The sequence below is a fragment of the Lepisma saccharinum genome, chromosome 18, assembly GCF_977018435.1.
Source record: "Lepisma saccharinum chromosome 18, izLepSacc3.1, whole genome shotgun sequence".
Lineage (NCBI taxonomy): Eukaryota > Metazoa > Arthropoda > Insecta > Zygentoma > Lepismatidae > Lepisma > Lepisma saccharinum.
Window position 1 is genome coordinate 47,623,457 of NC_139246.1, and position 23,943 is coordinate 47,647,399.

The following is a 23,943-nucleotide window of genomic DNA, read 5'->3' on the forward strand; positions in this document are numbered from 1 at the left end:
AGAATGAACGGGCGAAGAAAATATGGAGAATGAGAACGATGGAATTATAGGGAAAGGAAAGAGGGAGTAAGAGATATGAAATTGGAGACCGAAACAACAAATAAGAATGAAGGAATGGAGAAAATAAAGAAAATGGAGAACACAGAGAGCCAGATAAAATAACTTGAAAAAAAAACAACAGACAACGAGAGAGCGTGTGTGAGAGGGAAGGTAAAGAAGGAACGTATAATAGATAGGGAAAACAAAGAGGAAGAGAATGATGGATAAACAATCGACGAAGCACCCACCTGAAGCTTCAAGCTTGAGGACATCCAAACAAAATTATCTGGTGACACCTTGGCTTCACACTTTTCAGTATTAATAGGAAAGTGCTTTCCATATGTTGAATGCGACGCTATGCCTCATGGTTTCTTATCCAGATGGTTTCGAGTCATAAAACGCGCTCTGAAACCCTGTGGTAGCAAATTAACAACACGGCTTGTTGTTTATGGGATTCCTTCCTTAGAAGAAAGTGAGTTCTTTACGGGCACTTTCTATTCACTCTATATGTTTAAACACGCATGCCTATCTGCATGGAAGTGGAAGTGGAAGTGTTACGAACTGTAATTCTTCTCCAATTATTTGCATCAGTAAGTTTTGCAATCACGTCCCTTTAGAGTTAAATTCTACATTTTAAGAATCCAAACTGCATCTTTCACATCATTTAATGTTATCGCGTTTCTAAGACCTTGACTTCGTCTTCAAGGTTATGTTAATAAGGGTGGATTATCTTCATTTTAAATATGGTGATGGGTAGTGGAAATTTCATGGAACTACAAGCTCGAAAGAGTCGTTCTTTTCACGTTTTCACGCTTGCTTTCTTCTGGGAATGCATTCTTCACCATTTGGATGTCGAATATACCTGCATGTTTCTTATTTTACGACGCTCTTTTGCCGCTTAACGATAATAGCGACAATGAAGATGAAAGGATAATTAATTACATAAAATGTTTCATAGATTATAATCAATAATTAATTATCATTGGTTATAAATCGAATACAGGCTTCGGAAACACTCAATTTGTATATTTTGTATATATTTATCAGGATCAAAATTTCAACATTTTCAAAATTTGGAACTTTTTCGAAAGTTTCCCATCATCGATTTCGTTCCATTTTTCATATTTCCCAGCAAGCAAAGTTACATTCTGCAAACTATGAAAGCTAGAAAATATAAAAAATCAGCAAAAGCGATAATATTGAAAAATTGAAAATCTTAGATAATGCACCAGCACAAGAGACCCAAAATTAGTGTTTCCAGAGCTCTGTATCTCATTTACAGGTAGAGATAACCAATGAAACATGGAAGTCTCGAAATATTCAAAATGCTCTGACTCGGAAAAGGGTTGATTTTGGCATGAATTGAGCCGGCTTCCGTGGTGGAGTGGTTAGTACAGCGCACTATGAGGCGAAGGGTTTGATTGAAATATTTTTGGGGGTGCGTCAAAACTATGGTTATTTAAACCCGTCACACTATACGGGGACCTGTCCCTTACAGTAACTTAAATCAACACTCGTCTCTGAGTACGAAAATATCCTTACTTGGGCAAACGATGAGGTTGTGAAGGGGCGGGCACTCAGAACATATAAGGACAAAACATAAGGCAACACACACACAGCCCTACAAAGGATTGAACTGGCTGTAGGTCGAGACGCCAGAGCCTCGTTGGTCTGCAAGAGTGAGGTTGAGTCTTTGTTTGATACCTTACCAGAAGATCGAACCTTGTATGCCCGGTCTCGGGTTTGAATCTCGGCCTGGTCATAGATGTTCTTTGTGAGTGATGACTTTTCCTCATTGTCGCAATTAACCAAAAATGTTGATTGATTGAGTTTGTGTTTTAAGTCCACTTTATGCACAGTATGGCTAATCTGGGCTGGACCTACAGTTTAAAGTTGGATCCGAAACACTATAGCCAAAAGTGTCAGAAACCAATTCTATATAAAAATAGCGAAGTCAGACATGGATTGACTTGTATATATACGAGGGGATATCAAAAAGTAATTGAGTAATTTTTTCGCGACAGTGACGCAAAAAGTGAATTCCTGCCATTGGGAAATGCTCAAGCATCTAGCATACAGTCTAGACCTGGCCCCGTCAGACTTTTACCTGTTCGGCTCACTGAAGGAACACCTGCCGGCAAACACTTCAGCTGTGACAGCCGTGTGTCGTTGGTTACGCGTCCAGCCGAACGATTTCTACCGCATGGGCTTCGAAATATTGGTGTCACGGTAGGACAAATGTATAAATGTGAATGGATGTTATGTGGATAAGTAGAGTAATGTTCTACCTTCAAGATGTATATTTCAGTTTTTGTGAATACATTTCCGTTTGGCCGTAAAAAAAATTACTCGCTTAGTTTTTGATATCCCCTCGTATTTACGTTTTTTTAATAGTGTTGTAAATTTGTGTATAAAGACAGCTCAGTTTAAGGCCTGGTTAGTATATATTATTTTAATAAGTTCAGCTGCAGTCAAATATCATTGAGAAGTCTTTTAGATTAAGAATAAACAAGAAACAAGGTTATCGAATGAATTGTTCCTCCTCGATTGAGTTCGAACTAGAATAAGTGTACCCTTGTCCCTTCATCCAGGGTTGTTAAAGGTCCAGGGATTTTAAATAAATTCAATTCCGGTCCAGGAGAGAAAATCAGCAAGCGTAAATGGGTTCTGGACCGTAAAGAACATTTTCATCTGTAAATATTTCAATTCGGTCCAGGAACTATTTTAACGGATCAATTTAATTGTTGTTGTTGATTTCCAGAAATTGTGAATAAATTCAGTTTCCGTCCGGAAGAGAAAATCAGCAAGTGTATATTGGTTCTAGGCCGTAAAGAACCTTTCTATGTGCAGCGGGGGCTCAAGGGGGAGAGCCGCATTGCCATGGCGGCCCTACCCTCAGAAGAAATGCATACTTAGCCCAAGAATTGTTAAATTAATACATTGATAGTTTACAGACAAAGAGATTCGAATCTTGCAATCGGTCAAGCTGACGTGCCGACCGCCCCAACCACAGGCTAGATATGAACAGCCCCAACCTCCTCACTGCATCGCCAGCTGTTTCGTACCCTCGGCGAGGCAGCGGTCCGCGCCACCCAAGAACTGGCCTAACCAAGTTGAAACACGTGCAGAGGGTTGGAGAAGTCTCAGCGAGTAACATTTCCACCATGAGCCGGGAAGAAGGTGGCAGGGGGTGGTGTTAGCCAATGGGGTTAGTCCATAAGATACCAGCCGTGCCCGTTTTCGCTTGGCACAGGAAGGGAACTTTCGCAGTGTCGACACAGTTGCCATCTTCAGAGATAAGTCGCTAAATACGACGGATTTGTAAGACCCGTTGGGGAAGTAATTCGTGAAAAAGGTACTATCTACTTTTCTGCCAACTTTTGGAGAAACAAACGTACTATTTTTCCAAAGTTAAATGAACATTTTGATAATAGATAGATGCGCCTAGAGGGCCATCCAGACTTTTTAAAAATATAAAAGTAAAAAATCCTATGATGTTGCGAGTTTCCCTTGGCATTTCGACAATTTCTTTTTACATCAAATGTCTAGAATATTTTCAACATCCAGTTGAAATACGTGTGCATGGGGGAGGAGAAGGTGAGAAGATTTGTTTTCCCTTCCTCTTGTAATTGCGTTTTTAGTGAAGTGTTCTGTAGTGTATAAAGATAGGTTAAGGAGTGAGTGAAGATGAATCGGATTAGTGTGTTATTACTGAAACACACACTGTTTTCCACGTTACCAAACGAGGATAAACATCTTGGCCAGTGGGGCAACATCAAGGAGGGGGCGGGGGCATTGCAGAGATTTTTCTTTTCGATTTCTTGATCACGTTGGCACTACCCATCCATCATACTTGCCGCCGGCCGCCACTGGTATAAAGTATTTGAATTCGATCCACGAACCTTTTCTTAAGGATGAATTTAAATAAGGTCCAGGAACCTTTTTTCCTGATCAATTTAAGTAGGGTTTAGGAACATTTTTTCAATGAAACAATACGCAACTTAAACCGAATTTAAATTGTGTGAGAAGAAAATGTTGCGGTCCTGCAGAGGAACCCAATAGAGAACCTTTTACAATTTATGGGTTCTTGGACATTTAACAACCTGGCTTCATCCAATCATCTTATTATACTCCATTCTCGTATTCATGATTAGGCAAAAATGGAAGAAGAAGGAGGCCAAAAGAATAGCAACATAACAAAAAATACAGAGGAGGATAACTTCCACCAAAAAAACGAGGAAGCCAGTTTCCAGGAAGTAGGTTAGCACCACACGTCGTCGGCAAAGAAGAAATTGAACGCGTGAAAGTCAACGGCATGCTATATCGCGTGAACTCATGAGAGGAATGCAATGGCCGCATGCTCTCATAATTTTCTGAAATTCACAAGCATAGACGGTAACTAACTCACAATTTCACATCCAACTGTTTACTATTTTGCCTTGATGACTAAGATGGGCAGATAATCATGTCCTCTGCGAAAAGCATTCTGGGTATGTTTTCTCATAGAAAATATTGCACACAAGACAATGACAGCAGTTTTCTCTAATTAAGACTTTACTTTTAATAATTCATGTAATTTGCTTTGATACGTGGACGATTGTGCCATCTGCAACACGAATCTAAGTTCACAGTGGGAAGCAATAGTCAAAATAATAACAATGGTCACTTGTTGCCCGCAGAGTCACATGTTGTTTAGATGCGCATGGATGTCTGTATAATTACCTTGTATTACAAAGAGCAGTTCTACTCACAGAAGAAAAGAAATGTACGCAAAAACTTCACGTAAATAAAAATCCCTTTAAATACTAATTATGAGCATTGTAATATTGTTATTATAAATTGGGTGTATCCTATATACTATCTCTAGGTCACTTTTATTTTAGAATATATGAATTATCACCTTTTCATTTCTTTCATTTGGTGTATATTACTTCACTTTTCTGCGACTTTTGGTTAATCGCAAGGATGAGGACGAGATGTGATATGATGAAGGAACACTAATAAGGAGCACGCGTGCCCAGGCCGGGATTCGAACCCAGGACCGCTGCCTGTGTTAACCACTCCACCATGGAAATTGGCATACATTTTCATGATGGTAATGTTTATGTTTGAAGTCTAAAAGTTAATTCTTATACTATTTAACATGTGTTTTTCAAAGTTTATATCTATAATAGTTTTCTTGATAATGCATATTGTTATGTTCTATTTCTTAGGTTTTATTTATTTTACATTATGCAACTGCTGCAAAATGTTATTAACTAAATGGAAAAGGGTTTCATCCCTCTAAACCCTCCCTTTAATATAGCCATGGAATGTGCGTGTATTAATTTATGCACAAAATGTTGACAAACAATAATATGAACAGCAACGGGTTGACACTTTTTGGGACCAAGAATGTATTCTATCCTCAATTTGTCCCAAGAAACAAGTCAAAGAGTAAATTCACCAAGCTAGTTGCCCACGTGTCAACTCAAGAACCTGTATTGAATTGAGCAGTGTGGCAACAACAATCAATGATTGTCGTTTCGTCTGCATGCATCAAAAGCACGTGCAACAATCGCGTAATGTGTCTCGTTTTGGCAGTCAATCCTTCACGTTCGTCTCACTTTAAATTTGGGGCTCTGTAACTAAACCAGTTACGTCAGGAAACGAAGAACAGACTCGCACTGTTGAAAAACTAGCAACCGGAAAGGTCATTCGTTAAAGCCCAAGAGAAGTTCTTGCAAGTGGGCGGAAAATACACAGATTCTTCCTCTATTTTTCACCAGAACAACACGTAGACCCATATAATAATCCCGTTTTGCCTGCCCGAATAGGTTTTGTGCTTGGATGCTGGAAAAATCGTGCCCGCATAGCCAATTGTGAGGTGAGTCGCAACATGACCGTTCGTATTTGAGACAGAAGTAGGTTAGGTCCAATGCCATTGACCTAGACGCCATTTTATGGATGCATTTTATGGAGTTGTCGAGGCAATAATGTTTTTAATGGCATGAATTATTGCTTTAATAAACTTGCATGATTATTTTTCGTCACGTATCTTACGCGTCCAATTGCTTTATTTCCCTATTGGTATAAAAACAAAGTAGTCCTCGGCAATTTTTTTTTCGACGGCCAAGTTTCCTTTGTTTATCAACGATTTGCATTGCCTGTTCGCTCATTTAATTGGTTAGATTCAGCTACGTAGCTGGAAGAGTTATTGAAGAGTTTTCAGCAAAAAACTCAATTTGTACTACAAACCAACAGAAAAACAATAGAAAGCTAACGCTCTCTACTCGTAATCAAGAGGTCATGGGCTCGATTCACATTGAAGGCACTGAGCAAGGTTTCGATCTCACTTTAAACTATAGTTCTGGTCCCGATCAACATATATGAACATAAAAGTGAACTAAAATCAACTTTACCAAACTTCAAAATGGAATAAGCTTTCTGAAGACAATCGTTTTGGAAGCGTCAAGCAAAAATTACCCAAATGAATAAAAACTATTTTCTTATCGAATCAATTCGAATTATAGAAATTTATTACCAAAATTTTGAATTCGAATCTTAGACAAGCCACAGCTGTACATTGTTTTATTGCATCTTATCAACGTTCATAACTTCTGGTCGCAATATGCCTAAACGAAATGGAAAGATTCAATAACCAAATATATTACAGTGAAAATGCACATTGTCTTCTTGATTAATTGATTGAATTAGGTTATTATATATCGCTTATCTGCCACTTTTGACTAATCGCGACGATGAGGATGAGTGATGATATGATTAAATTGAAGAAGGGACACTCACAAAGAATACTCATGCCCAGGCTGGGATTGGAACCCGGTACCCCTGGCATCGTAGCACGCTCTGCTAACCACTCCGCTCTGGAAAACATTAAACCTTTTTTTCTCGTTTTGTATTCAGTTATAAATATAAATTCACATTGAATATAAACAGATAATTATTCTAGGCAGCAATAATGCACAATGATTGCTGGTTTCAGGTCTCTTACTCGTATATTACTAATTAGAATATCTGTGTTCGTTTCCGCATTGGAGCTCGTCCAGAACCTTATGGGCACTCATGCCCACAAATCAAACCGTTATTTTTCTTTACGTGGAATTACGAAACAAGTTCCTTTGAACTATAAGGAACATTAGTGATAAACGTGACACTGAAGAGAAATATAGATATCACTGATAAGATTAAAGCATATCATTTTGCATGGAACGTGTAGCCTATACAACTTTGCATGATCGTACGATAACAATCGTAGTGTGAAAATTCAATTCTTTGCTTTGAGGAAAGAAAGTGCCTCGGGTGCATGACCATTGTTGGATTCAGGTGTAAACATGAAATGCATATGTTGCACGGAAATATATTTTCTTTTGGGCAGAAGGTCAATATCCAAATGAGTATTTTTAACCAGAAGAAAGCATTAAAATTATATAAACAATGTAATGGAAAATACACACATTCTCAAAGAGCTGTTAACCTTTGGCTCTATTGAAATTTCACTTTTCATATTGTGTAATACTTTTTTAAAATTATTTTTTCTAAAACAGCAATATTTCAATTAAAATATTATTTGCTCCTGTTCTTTTGTGTAAGGATTTAATATGACGAAACAGTGGCGGTGATTTGGGTGCCAAAACTGGGGGGAGACAAGGCTTAGTGTTATACTGCGAGGGCAAAAAATGGAAAACAATTAAAGGGAACTGCTCCTACGCTCCTCCTAATCGACGCCACCGTGACGAAACGATAAACATTGCATTGATGTAGATCTACCATCCTGTGAACTTCTTGCATCTATATACACTACTACATTACTCTTATTTATCCAACAATAACAAAACTTTTAAATAGTGTTTATTACCAACACAGACAAGTGTGTTTAAAATACAAAAGCACCAGACCCAATATGATTTGTCGAGACGGATCGAAAACTAAACAGACTATAGTCTGTAATGTCGAAACTATGGTGTATTAGTCATAACTGTTAACTTCCCGCCAAAATATTACGTATATGCTGTTCTGGCGGGTACAGAGTCTGAAGAAGACCTTGCTAGAAGGTTGAAACGTAACGTTTAGTTTATATTTTTTAAAATGAAATAAATTCTGCCTTGGTCAGCATATTGAGTTTGGGAAAACAATGTCCGAGACACTCTGTCTACTTCAAATTCTAGTTATAATTCAAGTTTTAAACCAAAACTACTTTACTATGCAACTTATTCAGATTCTAGGTACGTGTAAGTCTGGATTCTATGACTAATTCAGTAGAACCAAGTTTCCCAACGGTGTAGCACATGGAAATATTATAATAAATAGTAAGATATTTAATTCATAACTATAATTTTTGTTCTATATTATTTGAATCTTTGACTTGATTTGATAGTGCTTCGTGGAAATAAATAACATGAAAATGATTGTAGTATATTAGAATGAAAACTTATAAACTCAAGTGTAATGTATGAAGACAAAGCAGTAACAATGAAATTATTTCTCATTGAATTGCATATACTCTCCGACAGATTGGTGTCCCTAACAGCATAGTGGAAAAATGCAGTTTTCACTTTCCTGTGTTTGGTAATGCACAATTGAGTAAGAGAAAGATTTGTTAATTAATTTCCTTTAAAACTGAGCATTGTTGACAATACAATGAGTCATTGTCGAACTAATTAATAGGCAAACTAGGACACAGTTATTATACATTTGTATGTTAGACCACAAGGCATCTTTTTGTTTTCAGTTACAAACATACATGAGCCATGGTTCGATACCTGGTGGAGGCACATAGTGGTTCGGATCCCACTTTAAACTGTAGGCCCAGTCCCGATTAGCCTTACAGTGCATAAAGTGGACTTAAAACACCAACTCAATCAATCACTCAATACATGGGCCATGGGAAAAGTTCTGCAAACAGTATCGGCATACTTTGTGCACGGAATCAAGAACATTCTTCACATGAATTCATGAAGTGTGGAAAAACGCATCATTTTAATTTTTCAATTTGAAGTATAAGTGCGCTGTAAATTCTAGTAAACAATTAATGACTTTAAATTAATATATTGCGCGGGAGATCGGACGAATGATCAATTTTCTCATTCCTAGGACCAGATCTGCAGGATTTTTAATATACATACTATAATACTTTGTTTCCTTCTATTGTAAAGTTGATCTATTAGAGGCAACTGTGAGCCTGTGCGCCGCAGCCGCATACATTCAATATAAAATTCATTTTTCGAGGGTTCGTGGCGTGGAAACGAGGCGTCACGCAGCAAATGTTAAGAAAAGTTGTATGCCTTATTGGGTTTTTGTGAGGGGTTTTGCGGGTGTATTTTTCAACCGTTAGTCTACAGGAATGTGCCAATTATTATTATTATTATATTTTGTGGGGTCGTGTTATTATTCCTTGCAGATTATACTGAAAGGACAAATACAAACACACATGAACAACTTACAAATAACTACTGATTGAGTCCACACGCCAGAGGGCCTTGTTAGTCTGCAAAATGCATTCCAGACACATTTGGGCGTCTTCTGAAAGAGCCATCCCTTACACTCCATAACCGTGCGTGTCCTGCCCGATGGCGCAGTCGTAGCGTCGTCGCCTTGTAATAAATGGGTCCCGGGATAGATACTCGGTGGAGGCACATAGTGGTTCGGATCCCACTTTAAACTGTCCCGATTAGTCTTTCTGTGCATAAAGTGGACCTAAAAATATCAAATCAATCAATCAAACCATAACCTTGCGATAGGAATGATTTAATTGCAGCAAATTGCAAATTTCGGACTTTACGATGCTGTCATTATTTTTAATTTGCAACACTTTTATTGTAATTGTACTCTAGACTCACTTCCCGTTCATTCGTTTCCTTATTTCATTCACAAAAACTAAATAGAACATGGGAGCTCCGCGATGACGAAGTGGCAACGTGGTTGCCTTGTAATCAAGGGATCACGCGTTCGATATCAGGTGGAGGCATACAGTGGTGCGTATCCCACTTTAAACTGTAGGTCCAGTCCAGATTAACCTATCGTGTATAAAAGTGGATTCAAAACAAAACTCAAGTTCATTGAACACGAACACGAATCTATCGTTAATAATTGTTAGAAGTGAAGGGGGTGCGGGGGATGGCATCCGCCGGCTAGCAAAATTTTCGAAAATCATGGTCACCATATTAAAGCATAGGATCAACTTCCCCAGCTAGACTCGATCGAACAGCCCTTCAACTAACACTTCCGGCGCTGTTGACAACAGAAATAGTAATAATCACATGAGCACAATGAAGTCATGGAACACTGGCTTCTTAGCACAGATTGGATGCACCACATCAAGAATAAAATAGAAAATAGAACACAAGAAATTTCCACGTACCACCTGTACAACTATATTCTTGCAACACATCGCTCACAGCTTTCTCACTAAAGCACACAACAGGTGGATCCAGCTACTGGGAAAGGAGTCGGTCAACTGCCAATCGTCACACTGGCGCCCCACTTTTTATACCCGGCCGCAGCTGACTGCTCTCCGTGACGTCAAGCTAGCCTAGGCGTTCCATTTGATAAGAAAGCAGAGAAAGTTATCCGGACAAAACGATTTTTAAGATTAGCAGCTGCAGATCCCATTGAATAAGGTGTTCGTGGGGGGAGTGGAGAGAGTGACGGACGGCCAGTATGATTTTTCCTATCTTTGTCGGTCACGTTATGTTGCGTGGGGATTGATGGTCATTTTCTCTTTTGTGCAGCCGATGTCCGAACTTCTGTGTCATGTTTCTTTTTCAGAAGAGTTACTCATTGCATTGTTGTCTTCTTGTAGGTTTCAGCCAGCCTCCGTGGCATAGTGGTTAGCGCATATCGCGGTTTTAATTGGGTTCCATTGTGATCTCCTTTGTCAGCTTATTTCATCAATTTCCGTTCTTCCTCATCGTCGAGATTAATCATCATATTAGAACCCTGGCATGGTGTTTGTCAATTCATCCATTCGATCATTTTCATCATCATCGTCGTGATTAACACCAGAAGTAAAAACATGACGTAAAATAACCTAAATAGATAGAATGAAAGAAGGATCAATAGGTTTTGCATTTGTTCTTAGTACGTGTAATGATACAATTATTACAATTATTAACTTGTATTATTATGGTTAACATTTTTATTATTATTATGAAATAATAATAATAATAATAATAATAATAATAATAATAACCAATTGGAATTTTGGGTTTCGTGTTCATAATTTTAGAAGAAAAGTAACTGGTAGAATTATGCACATAGGCTTAACTTGGCGGGGGCAAGAAGGGCACCTGCCCCCCCCCAATTTTCAGGTTTACTATTTTCTTAAAAAAACCTCCTGCGGCCTGAGGAACAAAGAAATAAATAGTATTTTTTATGATTTCTCAAATGTAACAGTTATTTAGCAAAAGAGTTATGGGGTACTTTTTTTAATGGATGGAAATTTTTCTATTCTGTCCCCCTCCCCCAAAGTTAGGCCCCAAGTTACGCACATGATTGTTCATATTGTGACAGATAAATTGTGACCTGCGTGGCAGGCAAATATTATAATTTGGCATCTGAAAATTATGTATATTTATCCTATACATTTTGAATCACTTCAAGCATAAAATATATATTTGCAATATTAAATTGATTCAAATTTAACGAAAAAGAACCTCATTCTGAAAATGTTTATCGATTGTAATAAATTAATTTGACGCTATGGGGTTGACGCACAGAGATAACATTCAGTGGATTTTTTCAACCGCTACCTCTTGTATCTGTATAGTACAGTGGAGGCGATTAGGGGGCGTGGGGGCAATTGCCCCACACTTTCTACCACTTTTCCACCCATGCTATGCTAAACCATACATACCAAGGGAAAGTAAACTGTCCTTGTTCCTCGAATTTTGTTCGGTACCTAATCGTGTCACTGTGTGTAAATGTTAATTAGACCGTTATAATTCTAAACTCTATAAAGTTGAGTTGTTAAAATGGGTCAGCGTTATTTGCTATTAAAAAATTAAGAATTCATACACTGATAACCGTTATTACCGCCAAGAAAGGAAATATGATTTGCTCAATTTATCTAATCCTCAAATAATATTTAAAACAATTTCATGCATAGGAAAAACACATTTTCGAATGATATGGAATGTGGGTTTATTCCTTATTGATATTCATAAAAGTAATAAGATCTGTGCATGAAAAGAACCATACTAACAAACGTTTTCTTTATCATGCTACTTAGTTTCTGCGAAATGTCGATCGTTATGAATCTCATCTTAAAGCTCTAAATCAAAATTATATAACAGTAAAATGTCGTAACGTGCCTAATGTATATGTTATGCCATTGTTTATAGTTATGTATAACAAAAGATGCCGCCTTAATCTGCTAGTAAAACTTGCTTGGATAACTTCATTCAAAATGAGAATTAATTAGTGGAACAATTTCATGTAAGTGGCACGTTTGTGTTTCCTTTAAATATTCAGTAAGTTGGAAAGGAAACATGAAACCTTATTACGTCAATGTATATAAAGTAATATGATTTCATTGAATCTATTGTGTGTTTGTTAAGTAATTAAATACAATATTAAGATTCTATTTCTATGTAGGACAAGGCTGCTTCAATTTGAGAAACTAATATTTTCAATTTTTGACACCCCTTGACTTTTCCACAAGGCTTTCGAAACACATGCTATATGATAGTTATTTATGATTGTTCTTCTTTTCTTACATAATAAGTTTACAATTCACTATCTTTAGTAATTACTTTATGAAGGACTGAAACTTTAACTAGTACCACCATAAAGCATTCTTAAAATTTGATCTTTCCATAAATACATGTTTTACGTTGAGTCTGGCTGATATAATTTTCATATTTCTCTCTTATGACAAATGAAAGAACTTTTAATGTGTATTTAAATACCGTGCGTCCATTTCGATCTGCAGCCGAGAGATCGGGAGAAGCGTGGCGGGCGGCACTGACGGAGATGCCGACATTTGCGGCCTGAAATGCCCGCTTATTTTTATGGACATATGCAGACATTTATATAAATATTGCAAAACGAGCACTAACCTGTGTTATAAGAGTATGGATTTAATTTTAGTAGCTTAGTGACTGTATGTGCCGATGATTTTGACACGCCCACCTCTTGTGAAACACGGCGTAGAGGTTTGTTTGGAGAACGTTCTAACGCTGCACCAATATCATCGAGTTTTGCTTCAGTTAGAATCCGTCGTTTTTGCTTAGGTGTTTTAAAATTTAACGATACAGTTTCTCGTAATTTAAGGACAAGATGTCTAACCGTATCTCTGTGTGGAGTTGAAACGCATGGGAATTTCTGTACAAATTACCTACACACGTCTCGACACGAGTTTGTTTTCACGTAGGTACGTGTCATACATAAAAAAATCTTTGTTCTAACGTGAATCTTGCGGCTGGCATTCCAATCGTCTCACTGACACGTCACACATACACACTACAATAACACAAACAAGTAACTGCAAGTAACCAAGAATAACACTCTTGCGCACAGTACGAAATTAACACGCTCTTGGTTTACATTGCTCGCCACTATATTTACAACTCTGTCTTCATCTAGTCGCGAAGGAACAAAAAACTCGAGCTCGGAGATTTCGGATTGCAAGGAAGCTCACGAACACTATTGACTTTTAACGGTTTCTTCTACAGCGTAATCTTGATACAGTGTTGCACATTCAAAACCTCCAAACGATCCCCATCGGCACAAAACTCTTTCAAGGATATAAACTTAAGCAGGACGTTACTGGTCAAAACTATGATTAAAATGTTTTATTATCAGTGGCTCTTAACATCGTTTCTAAAGCGTATTTTTTTGTGTATATAAGAGCAGAACTTGGATGAATTACAGAAGAACTTTTGCGTGTTATAACACAGGTTAGTGATCGTTTTGCAATATTTATATAAATGTCTGCATATGTCTATAAAAATAAGCGGGCATTACAGGCCGCAAATGTCGGCATCTCCGTCAGCGCCGCCCGCCACGCTTCTCCCGATCTCTCGGCTGCAGATCGAAATGAACGCACGAATGGCTTATTGCAGAAAGGGACCTGAGTCACTTTTGCACAATTCTGAGAAAAAAACAAGAAAAATCGTATAATATTGATAGTGTAAGAAAGAAATGTGCCGTTGTTGGCTCACATTTTCAGCATAATGAATAGTTAATTTTGCAACCCTCAATGCGCCCCCTGCAGTATGCTGCTAGCGACAGTGGAGATGAAAAGGTTGTAACTCCGATACCTCAAAAATGTGACTCAGGTCCCTTTCTGCAATAAGCCATTCATCTATAGTTAAAGTGATTCAGTACAAATATTTGTGATTATAGGTATTTTCAGTACTTACGGCGGGCGCTCTAGAAGCTGGTAAGGGAAGTGGTAAGTGGGGTTATTCGCTGCAGACCAACTAGACAACAGCGGTGGCGCCGAGAGATACGACGTGGCGGAAATAGGTACTACGTGAACCTCGTTCTACAGGCTGCTGCGTTTCTTATCGCGCTGGATTGGTCGTTTCCCCACTCCCCACTTCCCTTGCCAGTTTCTAGAGCACCCGCCGTAAGAACTTAAAAGACCTATAGTAGCACGATTTTTCTTTAAATATGGCGATCTTCTAGATGTTTTCTTTTTCGGTGATTCTATTTTTATTTAATGTTAAGAGAGGTTGCTGACAATTCGATAACATGCTATAAACTCTATATAGCGTATGTCATTTCAACTGAAATATTTATTCCAGATTTTACTTATTCCAGATTTTACTTTTTATATCATGCATGTAACCTACTACTTCCTGAGATGTCAATATTCCTTGTTGACTAGCGCAGACCGTTATCTGAACAAAAATGTGATCCTCCCCTTCCGTAAATTTCATGTTTCTGGTTCTAGAAGTTAATGAGCTCCAGTGATCACTACAGAAAAGGAGGAGAATATTTTCTCGAATGGAGGTAGTCACACTTATTAGGCTATACACTAAACACAAACACTTATAACAGCTAATAGGGTTATCCCCCATTACCCCCCCCCTCTGGCACCATAACTGCTGAGTTATCGCTCGTGTGTAAATAAGAAAACAGTAACACATAATAATTGTACCTAACCATCTATCTATATATATAAAAATGGATGTTTGTTTGTTCCGGCATAACTCTCGAACACCCGGAGCAATTTCAACTAAACTAACATACGACTTTAAATATGGAAAGAAATACTGTGGGTGTAAGACACCCCTAGCACCCTTAGGGTGGGGGTGGGAAGGGTGTGACATGTAAAAGTAATAGAAATCGACCGATATTAGTGTGGAATGCATAGTTTTCTGGGTCGCTAAGATGAATAGTGACAATCCCCATGCCGTTCAACTCCAAGACACCCGTGGCACCCCTAGGGGTGGGGATTGGAAGGGGGTGACATGTAAAACGACCGATATTAGTGTAGAATCCATAGCATTCGGGGTCCCTAAGATGAATAGTGACACTCCCAATGCCGTTCAATTGATTTATTCTTGCTCCTGCAGATGAAACTAAAAATATTGTTTATAATCAAGTTTTGATTTCAATTAATATCATAGTGAATTTGTAAAAGATTTTACTTTATAATTTGTATACTGTATACTTTTAAATACCTGCAAATAAAATTTGTTACATTTTACACTATAGTTAGAATTCGTTATTTTCCTGTCTAATAGAAGATTGGGATAAATAAATACCCGAGCTACACCAGGCAATCAGCTAGTAATTTATATAATAGACATAGTGTAACACTATGTTCAGCATAATGTTATAACTAGGGCCCGGATAGTTATGCACTTGAAGTACCTAAAGTATGCATGCAAATATGCACAAAAATGTACAAATATGCAAATAAATATGCACTTTGAAAAACAGTTTAACTTTCTAAAATGCAACAAAATGCTACATGTAAAGAGCCACACACATATGTGGTCTATGTAAAAGTTACAGTTCTGAATTCTTCCACACAGTCTTGTTTACTTTACACTGTTGTATTATAAGTGGAAGAAACCAAAGTTCTTACAGATCACGATTGCGCTTGATTACAATATGATATCCCAAATTTTCAAAATTGAAACTCCCGTTTTCGGCAAGAATATTTTTGAACTCAGAATAAATCTCGCTCTACTTTACAAGATGCAATTGAATCGTTTATTTCAGAAACCCCATATCGACCACTTTTGGCGAAAACGACATTTTTACAGTTTCATATAGCCCTTACCAAGTAGTGCCATTTGATGTGGAAAACGCTAATGTATCCGCATTCCTAACGCAGGTAAGTGGCCTTGAAATATACGTTTACTGCAGAAACCCCTCAAGCGCAGCGACATACAGGCTTTCTGCAGTAAGGGCGTAACTTCAGTTGGTACTAACTGATTCAACCGCACGATCCGTACAGTTGGCAATACTGCATTGTATTCAAGAACAAGTGTTCTCCCGTGGAGTGGTGTGTTTAGCATTCTCGTGAATTCAGTGGCGTGTCCAAGGAGGGAGGATTGATGGGTGTCAGCATTCCTGAAGAAAATAACGTCAAAAGCGGGACAAGGTGGCAAAATAAGGTCTGACAACTAAAACGATGGCGCAGTGGTAGCGTCGTCTCCTTGTAATCAAGGGATCCTGGGTTCGATACCCGGTGGAGGCACATAGTGGTTCGGATCGCACCTTAAACTGTAGGTCCAGTCCCGATTAGCCTTACTGTGCATAAAGTGGACTTAAAACACCAAATCAATCAATCAATCAACTAAAAAGGTATACGTAAACCTCCCCCCTTGAAAATAAGATCCTTACGAAAATATTTGGACCTAAAAGGGATGAGGAGACAGGTGAGTGGAGAAGGTTACATAATTTAGAAGTACATAATTTGTATTCATGTCCAGATATTATTGGAATAATTAAATCAAGAAGACTTAGGTGGGCAGGCCATGTGGCACGAATGGGAGAGGAAAGAGGAGTTCACAGGATTCTTGTTGGGAAACCTGATGGTAAGAGACCTGTAGGAAAGCCAAGACGAAGATGGAGGGATAACGTTGAGATGGACCTAAAGGAAATCGGTAGGGATGGAAAAGAGTATATAGATCTTGCTCAAGATAGGGACAAATGGAAGGCCTGTGTTGCTACAGCAATGAACCTTCGGGTTTAAGAAGGCTAGAGAGTTAGTTAGTTAGTTAAACATCCCCCTCCCTTTTTCGAAAATCCATGACACGCCACTGCGTGAATTGTTGCCTGAACTAAGTTTCTCCTCAGCTACCCTCAGCAAAGCCAGCAGGAAAGAATTAACTGGAAGATATTCGTAAGTTGCTGGATTACACACAAGAATATGAGAACTTCTAGGAAAATATTCTGCTGTGGCCAACAACAGATGCTGAATGCTTCAACGAGGACTATGAGGAAAATTAGGACTACCTATTTTCTTCTCTGAAAATGTGAATATTTTTATCTGCTAACGTGGAAGTTTTTATTTCTTTTGTTCCCCTTAAGTTTAACTCAAATAGTTTGAATAATGATTATCCTGAAGAAAATAATACATTTGTGTTTTCAACCTTTTTTTATTTTCTTCACGCTCAAGGTCATCATCTATTTCATGAATAAGAAAGAACAAAAGTGTTATTTGTGATTTGTTGCGATTTTATCCCTCCAGAAACAAAATAATAATAAATGAGCATTATGAAATCGCGCAGATTATGCGATAATGCCGCAAAACAAATGTATAAAAGTGGTTTTCTGCAAAAAAAAAACAACATTTGAAAATTGGAAAAATAATTATCCCCTCCCCCACTACTAAATATCGGAAACTCTCAAAATCCACGTAAACGTGTTTGGACAATGGGACTAAATTTTGACCAAATTGTTTTACTGCGCTCAAACATTATGTGGGACAATAGAACATTTTTTCTTGTTTTCTGACAAACGATATTTGTAAAGATATGGTGTTTCTGAAATAAACGATTTAATTGGACAATATTTTAAGGCAACAGTATAGACTGTCCATTGCATTGTGGTCGTTGCTCTCTCAAAAAGATTGTTCCCGCGAGAGGGACGAAAGAAGTCTTATCTCCTTGTTTTGTAAAATAATGTGGACAGTGGCGGCGAGGGAGGGGCATCTGCCCTCCACTTTTCGTCACTTTTGCCCCCGCACTATGCTAAACCTTATATACGAAGAGAAATATACTGTCTATGCCCTCCCCCCAGTTTTGTTACCTTGCAACCCCCGTTTTGGAACCCAATCGCCGCCACTGAATGTGGAGAATAAACAACAGCGACGGAAGGAAACTGGAAGTTATATTATTAAGAAGACAATACGCCCAATACACAGACGTAAAATACAATTTTAGTAGTGGATCCTGGCTCTACAACAGCGGCGGTGCCAGGATTTCTCATCTAGGGGTGCTGAGGAGGTGCGGAAAGAAATTTAGGGAGTGCGATTCTGAAAATAAGGAAAACATGAAACACGTATGCAAACTTTCTAAACTGAGGAAGCAAGGTGCCAAAACTGAGAGGGGGGGGGGGCAATTACAGTTTACTTTCCCTTGGTAGATAAGGTTTAGCATAGTGCGGGGGCAAAAATAGCAAAAAGCGGGGGGCAACTGTATCCCTAATAGCGGCCACTGATTAACATAAATTACTGACTGAAATTAAAATATATGTGTGAAATGCTGCCCTCCCCCTGGACGTCCATGATGATATGTATTAAGACTTCTACTACAAGAAAGTGGTCATACAGTGTAAACATTCAGATACACCCTGCAGTCTTATTGAACTATGTAGTGAAATACAAAATAAAATCGTCCTACCCTTAAAAACACAATTTTGAACCTTTTTCAATGTAACCAATCGAGGTACAAAATACATAGGAGTCATTCCATGCCAATTCAACACAGATATGTGCAATTTCCAACCTGACCATCACCGATTTTCAAGAAATTTGGGGAGTTGAAACTATGCATGGAACTTAGTAACTATTAAAATTTTTAGTTTCGTTTGTCTTGTAATTGTTAAATTATTCAAGGTCATATTTAGCATAAATTGCCCTTCTTGAACCCGATTAGCTGTACTAAATGTGCTGTAACTCCGCCCCTATTTTGCGTAGGAAGTTCAAATAAAGCTTATTGTACAGGGAATTGAACAAGCTTTTCAGTGATGTATAACAATCATACCTTTGGATAAAAATATAATTTTATCACGTGACCTTGACCTTTGACCTTGAATATCTCAAAACATGTCATCACCAAAAATCATGAAAAAAATATATTTGGTCCCTTATGCCATACTCTAAAACATATCAAAATATGATTCTGGGACTGCTATGGGATCAGAAGATAAAAAATAATATGTATAACTATGTGACTGATAAAAGCCTCATTACATGAACTATGACGAGTCAAATGTCCCTTAACACCCCCTACAAAATGTAAAGGAGTGATCCTGGGTATAATTGGTAATGAAAGAAATAGGTTAAACACAGGAAGATCCCTAGCCGTGTGTGTCAAGCGCAGGTCCGGCATATTATTGACCGCCATATTGAATTCAACGCAAAAATTTCAAAGTAAAGGGGGTGATGTGATATATCAAATCAGGCTAGAATTTCACGAGAAATGAAGCGACTTAGGTTTTTCCAACGTATCTTTAGCCAGCAAGAAGTTATACGCATATCTTTGACTTACGAAGTATGACTATTATAATGTTGTCAATGTTCCTGTGAGCACACTCCTTGACGTCTCTCACACACACAGAACATTTGGCAATGTAGCAGGTGCAACATCATCGCAGGCAGCAACTATGCCTTCTTTCAGATGGTCAATATCATGGACTTTGAGTGCATGCACCATTCTTTTCAAATGTTTTTGAAGGTAAAGGTCCTCCTAAGATGTTAGATCTGGGGAATGTGCAGGCATTTTAATAGATCCCCGTGTGCCCATCAATCTACCTAGAAAATTACCATGAAGAAATTGCCAAAATATCCACATAGTGCGGTCACAGTCTGTCCTGTTTCAAAACTCTGGAAAAATGCCATATCCCGTAAGCAAGGATGAAAAACCTGTTCACTTAACAAATCCAAGAAGCCCTCACCATTTAAGGTTCTGTTGTTGAATATGGACCAACCATTCCCGTTCTCAATACACTATACCACATCATTAGCTTACCAGCAACAACCATTCGGCTGGGATCTGTCTACTGTAAATTATTAAATCACATGTATTGGATATTCTTTTTATTAACTTCACCGTGAACATAAAAATTATCCCTGTCAATGAAGATTTTTTCATTCCAAAGGAAGTGTTTGTTTGAGATACTTTTCCCAATATTCTTCACTATTCAACTATTTGGTTAATGTCGCTGATTAAAATCATATGCAATGGTGCGTATACTTCTTTCTCTCCCGAGATGTCAGCGTGATCTCGATGAGTTCCGAACACGTTAGAAGCATTTTAATGCTTTGATTTTAACACCTCGAAAAGGAGAAAATGGTTACATGTATGTAGTAATAACATTTTGCTGGCTAAAGATACGTTGGAAAAATCTACGTCGCTTCATTTCTCGTGAAATTCTAGCCTGATTTGATACGCACATCACCCCCTTTACTTTGAAATTTTTGCGTTGAATTCAATATGGTGGTCAACAATATGCCGAACCTGCGCTTGAGACAAACGGCTAGGGATCTCCCCGTGGCTTACCTATTTATTTTATGACCAATTATACCGAGGATAACTCCTTTACATTTGACTCGTCATAGTTCATGTAATGAGGCTTTTATCAGTCACATAGTTACACATATTATTTTTTATCTTCTGATCCCATAGCAGTCCCAGAATCATATTTTGATATGTTTTAGAGTATGGCATGAGGGACCAAATATATTTTTTTCATGATTTTTGGTGATGACATGTTTTGAGATATTCAAGGTCAAAGGTCAAGGTCACGTGATAAAATTATATTTTTATCCAAAGGTATGATTGTTATATATCACTGGAACGCTTGGTCAATTCCCTGTACAATAAGCTTTATTTGAACTTCCTACGCAAAGTAGGGGCGGAGTTACAGCACATTTAGTACAGCTAAGCGGGTTCAAGAAGGGCAATTTATGCTAACATTGACCGTGAATAATTTAACAATTACAAGACAATCGAGACTCAAAATTCCCACAGTTACTAAGTTTCATGCATAGTTTTAACTTCCTAAATTTCATGAAAATCGGTGATGGTCAGGTTGGGGGCTGTGTTGATTTGGCATATATATAATATACTCATAGTATATTATATTTTCCGTCTGCCACAAGACACAACGCGAAGAGCACAGCAACTGGGTCTGGTCATCTTTAAAATCCCTTCTCACACACTATCCCCAACAACGAACTGTAAAATTTATTCGTGAACACTTGGCCTCTTCCTAACAGTTTTTGAAAAAGCTTGAAATGGTACGTTTACTAGACATGTTACGTGGAACAAATACATAGAACGTATTAACAAGGAAACTACCCTTCATGTTACAACCTGCATTAAATAATTTCCCGAGCACGACCTCAGCTGAAATTTTTGCTCGGGTGTAACGAAGAACAAGTAGGCAGAAAACAAATAGTTTATCAACAATGAAAATAAAAATAAAACATAACTCAGTTAAGTTATAGGCAATTATCAAAACCCACGAACGGACCACTTGAAGAAACAAAAGAAGAAAAATTCATAACAACAATGCCTGTTGCCAGGGGCGCCGACTTGTCAAAATTATTGGGGGCTCTGATCACTGAAATAAAATAATGAATGACTCAATCTCTCCCTTTTTTAAGTTTTGGCCTTAGTGTTCGGAATCTTATAAAAGCCCATGAATTCTTTAAAAATGTCAAAATTTTTATTCACAGTTCGAATGCAGAATATTAATTGTCCACGGATGGATATGTCACAAGTTTCGTCAACCATAATAGCAAAATATTCCAGACTTTTAATATCTGCTACCACGGAGCGCAAAACAGATCTCCTTAATATACGTATGAACCATCTCGTTCTGAATGTCATGTGAGAGACATTTATAGCCCGAAAGTCCCATCCACTCTCCTAGTTCATGCACATCGTCATTTCAAACTCTTTTTAGTAAAAATTTTAACAATACTCATAATTACAGTAATATGTCATTTGTTTTGCTGTCTCTGGTCATAGCCCCCACCAAAGTTAATGGTTTAGCGGTCTCAGCCCCCTAAATTTGATGGTCTAGATTCTAGAACATTTCAAATGTGTATTTAAAGTTAAGTTCATGTGGCACAATTCAGAGTAAACTTTACAAGAGAAGCACAATAATATATTAGATCCTCTTAAGCAAAATTATTTTGGGTGCTCTGCCCCCACATCGCTAACATTGGAGGGGCTCGAGCCCCCCCCCCCAAGCCTCATGGAGTCGGCTCCTATGCCTGTTGCATACAATAATAACTGTCTTACTTAAGTACCTATCATTCGGCCCTCAATATGACGACATGACATAATATTACATTAGTTTTAGTGTTAGTGTCAGTGTTAGTGTTTTCAGCTGAACGTAGGGGGTGCCGAAGGGGGTGCGGAAGAAAATTAAGGGGCGCGCAAGCACCCCCTCGCGAAACCCTGGCGCCGCCCCTGCTCTACAATATGCCAGAAGTTCATATACATGATTGATTGCATGTGCAATTGCAATATGCATTTAAGAAAAAACGTTTAAAATATTTATTTGCGAATGCTATATGCATAATGCATAATGCATAACTACCCGGGCTCTAGTTATAACAATGACCAGCTGAAAAGCATAGTTTCTCATCAACAAACAATGCTTATTCAGGGCGAGATAACGTTCAACGTGGTTCAACAATACCTTTAAGATCATGTTACCATGATACCCAGTTCAAAACATTGGTAGAAGGTAAATAAGTAATGTGCAACACCATACCTCGCATACTCAGCCAATGCTAAAATTTGGCAACGTTATGAATCTTTCGGACTTGCCAGGGGAGAGTAAGTTTGGCATTTAGTTAGTGTATTACTAGATACGTAAGCTTCAGAAATTGCGTGACTGCTGTCATGCACTATTGAGCATGAGAGATCAAAGTAAAACATCCAACATCAAAAAGATTTCAGTAAAGATACGTTTGACAGGGAAACGGGAATAAATTGTATATTATTTGAATTTTCGTCACATACAGGGGAAATTGTACAACGTCATAAGATTTTTTTAAACTTATGCTTTCTTATTTATTTTTTTAAAAAAGACTAATTTGCAATACACGTAGAGAGTGCAAGAAAAGACCATCCAAGGTTGTCCAAAACTTCGACGGATAAGAGGCTGGGTTAGGTCCAGAGCCGATTTTTAGTTACATTGTTTGAATACTTGCGATAACCCACACCGGGTATATAACCGAACACTACTACGTGGCAGTAAGACAGCCTAACAACTGGATTGCCAAGAATCTTACATTGTAATCCCAATAGTAAAATGTAATTTTAAATCCTTGGTCAGCGCATGTAGGTTGGTTATAGTTGAAGGTAAAACTGTCAAAGCCGGGAATCGGCTGTAACTCGTTTATTCTGTAATTGTAGTCATTCGTACTTACTTTATCTGCATTGCGAAATATTGTTTAACAAGGGATTTCGCTTTTTTTTTAACGAAATTAGTATCTATTGTCGACATATCGAGTAATTATTGTTCGTTCTTTTCTCGCTTCCTGAACATGCAAAATGGCGGGCAAATCTTGACTAGAGTTGTGTTTCAAACGGCAAAGCAGTGTTTCAACCTTCTTAACAGAAAAATTACCGCATAGCCCGGAAAACCATTCCCCCATAGCCCCAAAAACCATTCACGCATAGCCCCAAAAATCATTGTGGATCGTATAACCATCCACGAATAGCCCCAAACACCATTCACGATAGCCCCACGGAC

The 23,943-nt window shown here is 38.0% G+C and overlaps 1 protein-coding gene across 1 annotated transcript in view; it reads right to left on the reverse strand.

Moving 5' to 3' along the window:
* LOC146002063 (uncharacterized) overlaps window positions 1-10,485 on the reverse strand; it is a 31,980-nt gene extending 21,495 nt beyond the window's left edge. The window contains exon 1 of the mRNA XM_083139777.1: window positions 10,397-10,485. Within this exon, the coding sequence (XP_082995903.1) occupies window positions 10,397-10,426 (30 nt within the window). The 5' untranslated portion in view covers window positions 10,427-10,485. The remainder of the gene's footprint in view (window positions 1-10,396) is intronic.
* Window positions 10,486-23,943: the final 13,458 nt, after the last annotated feature.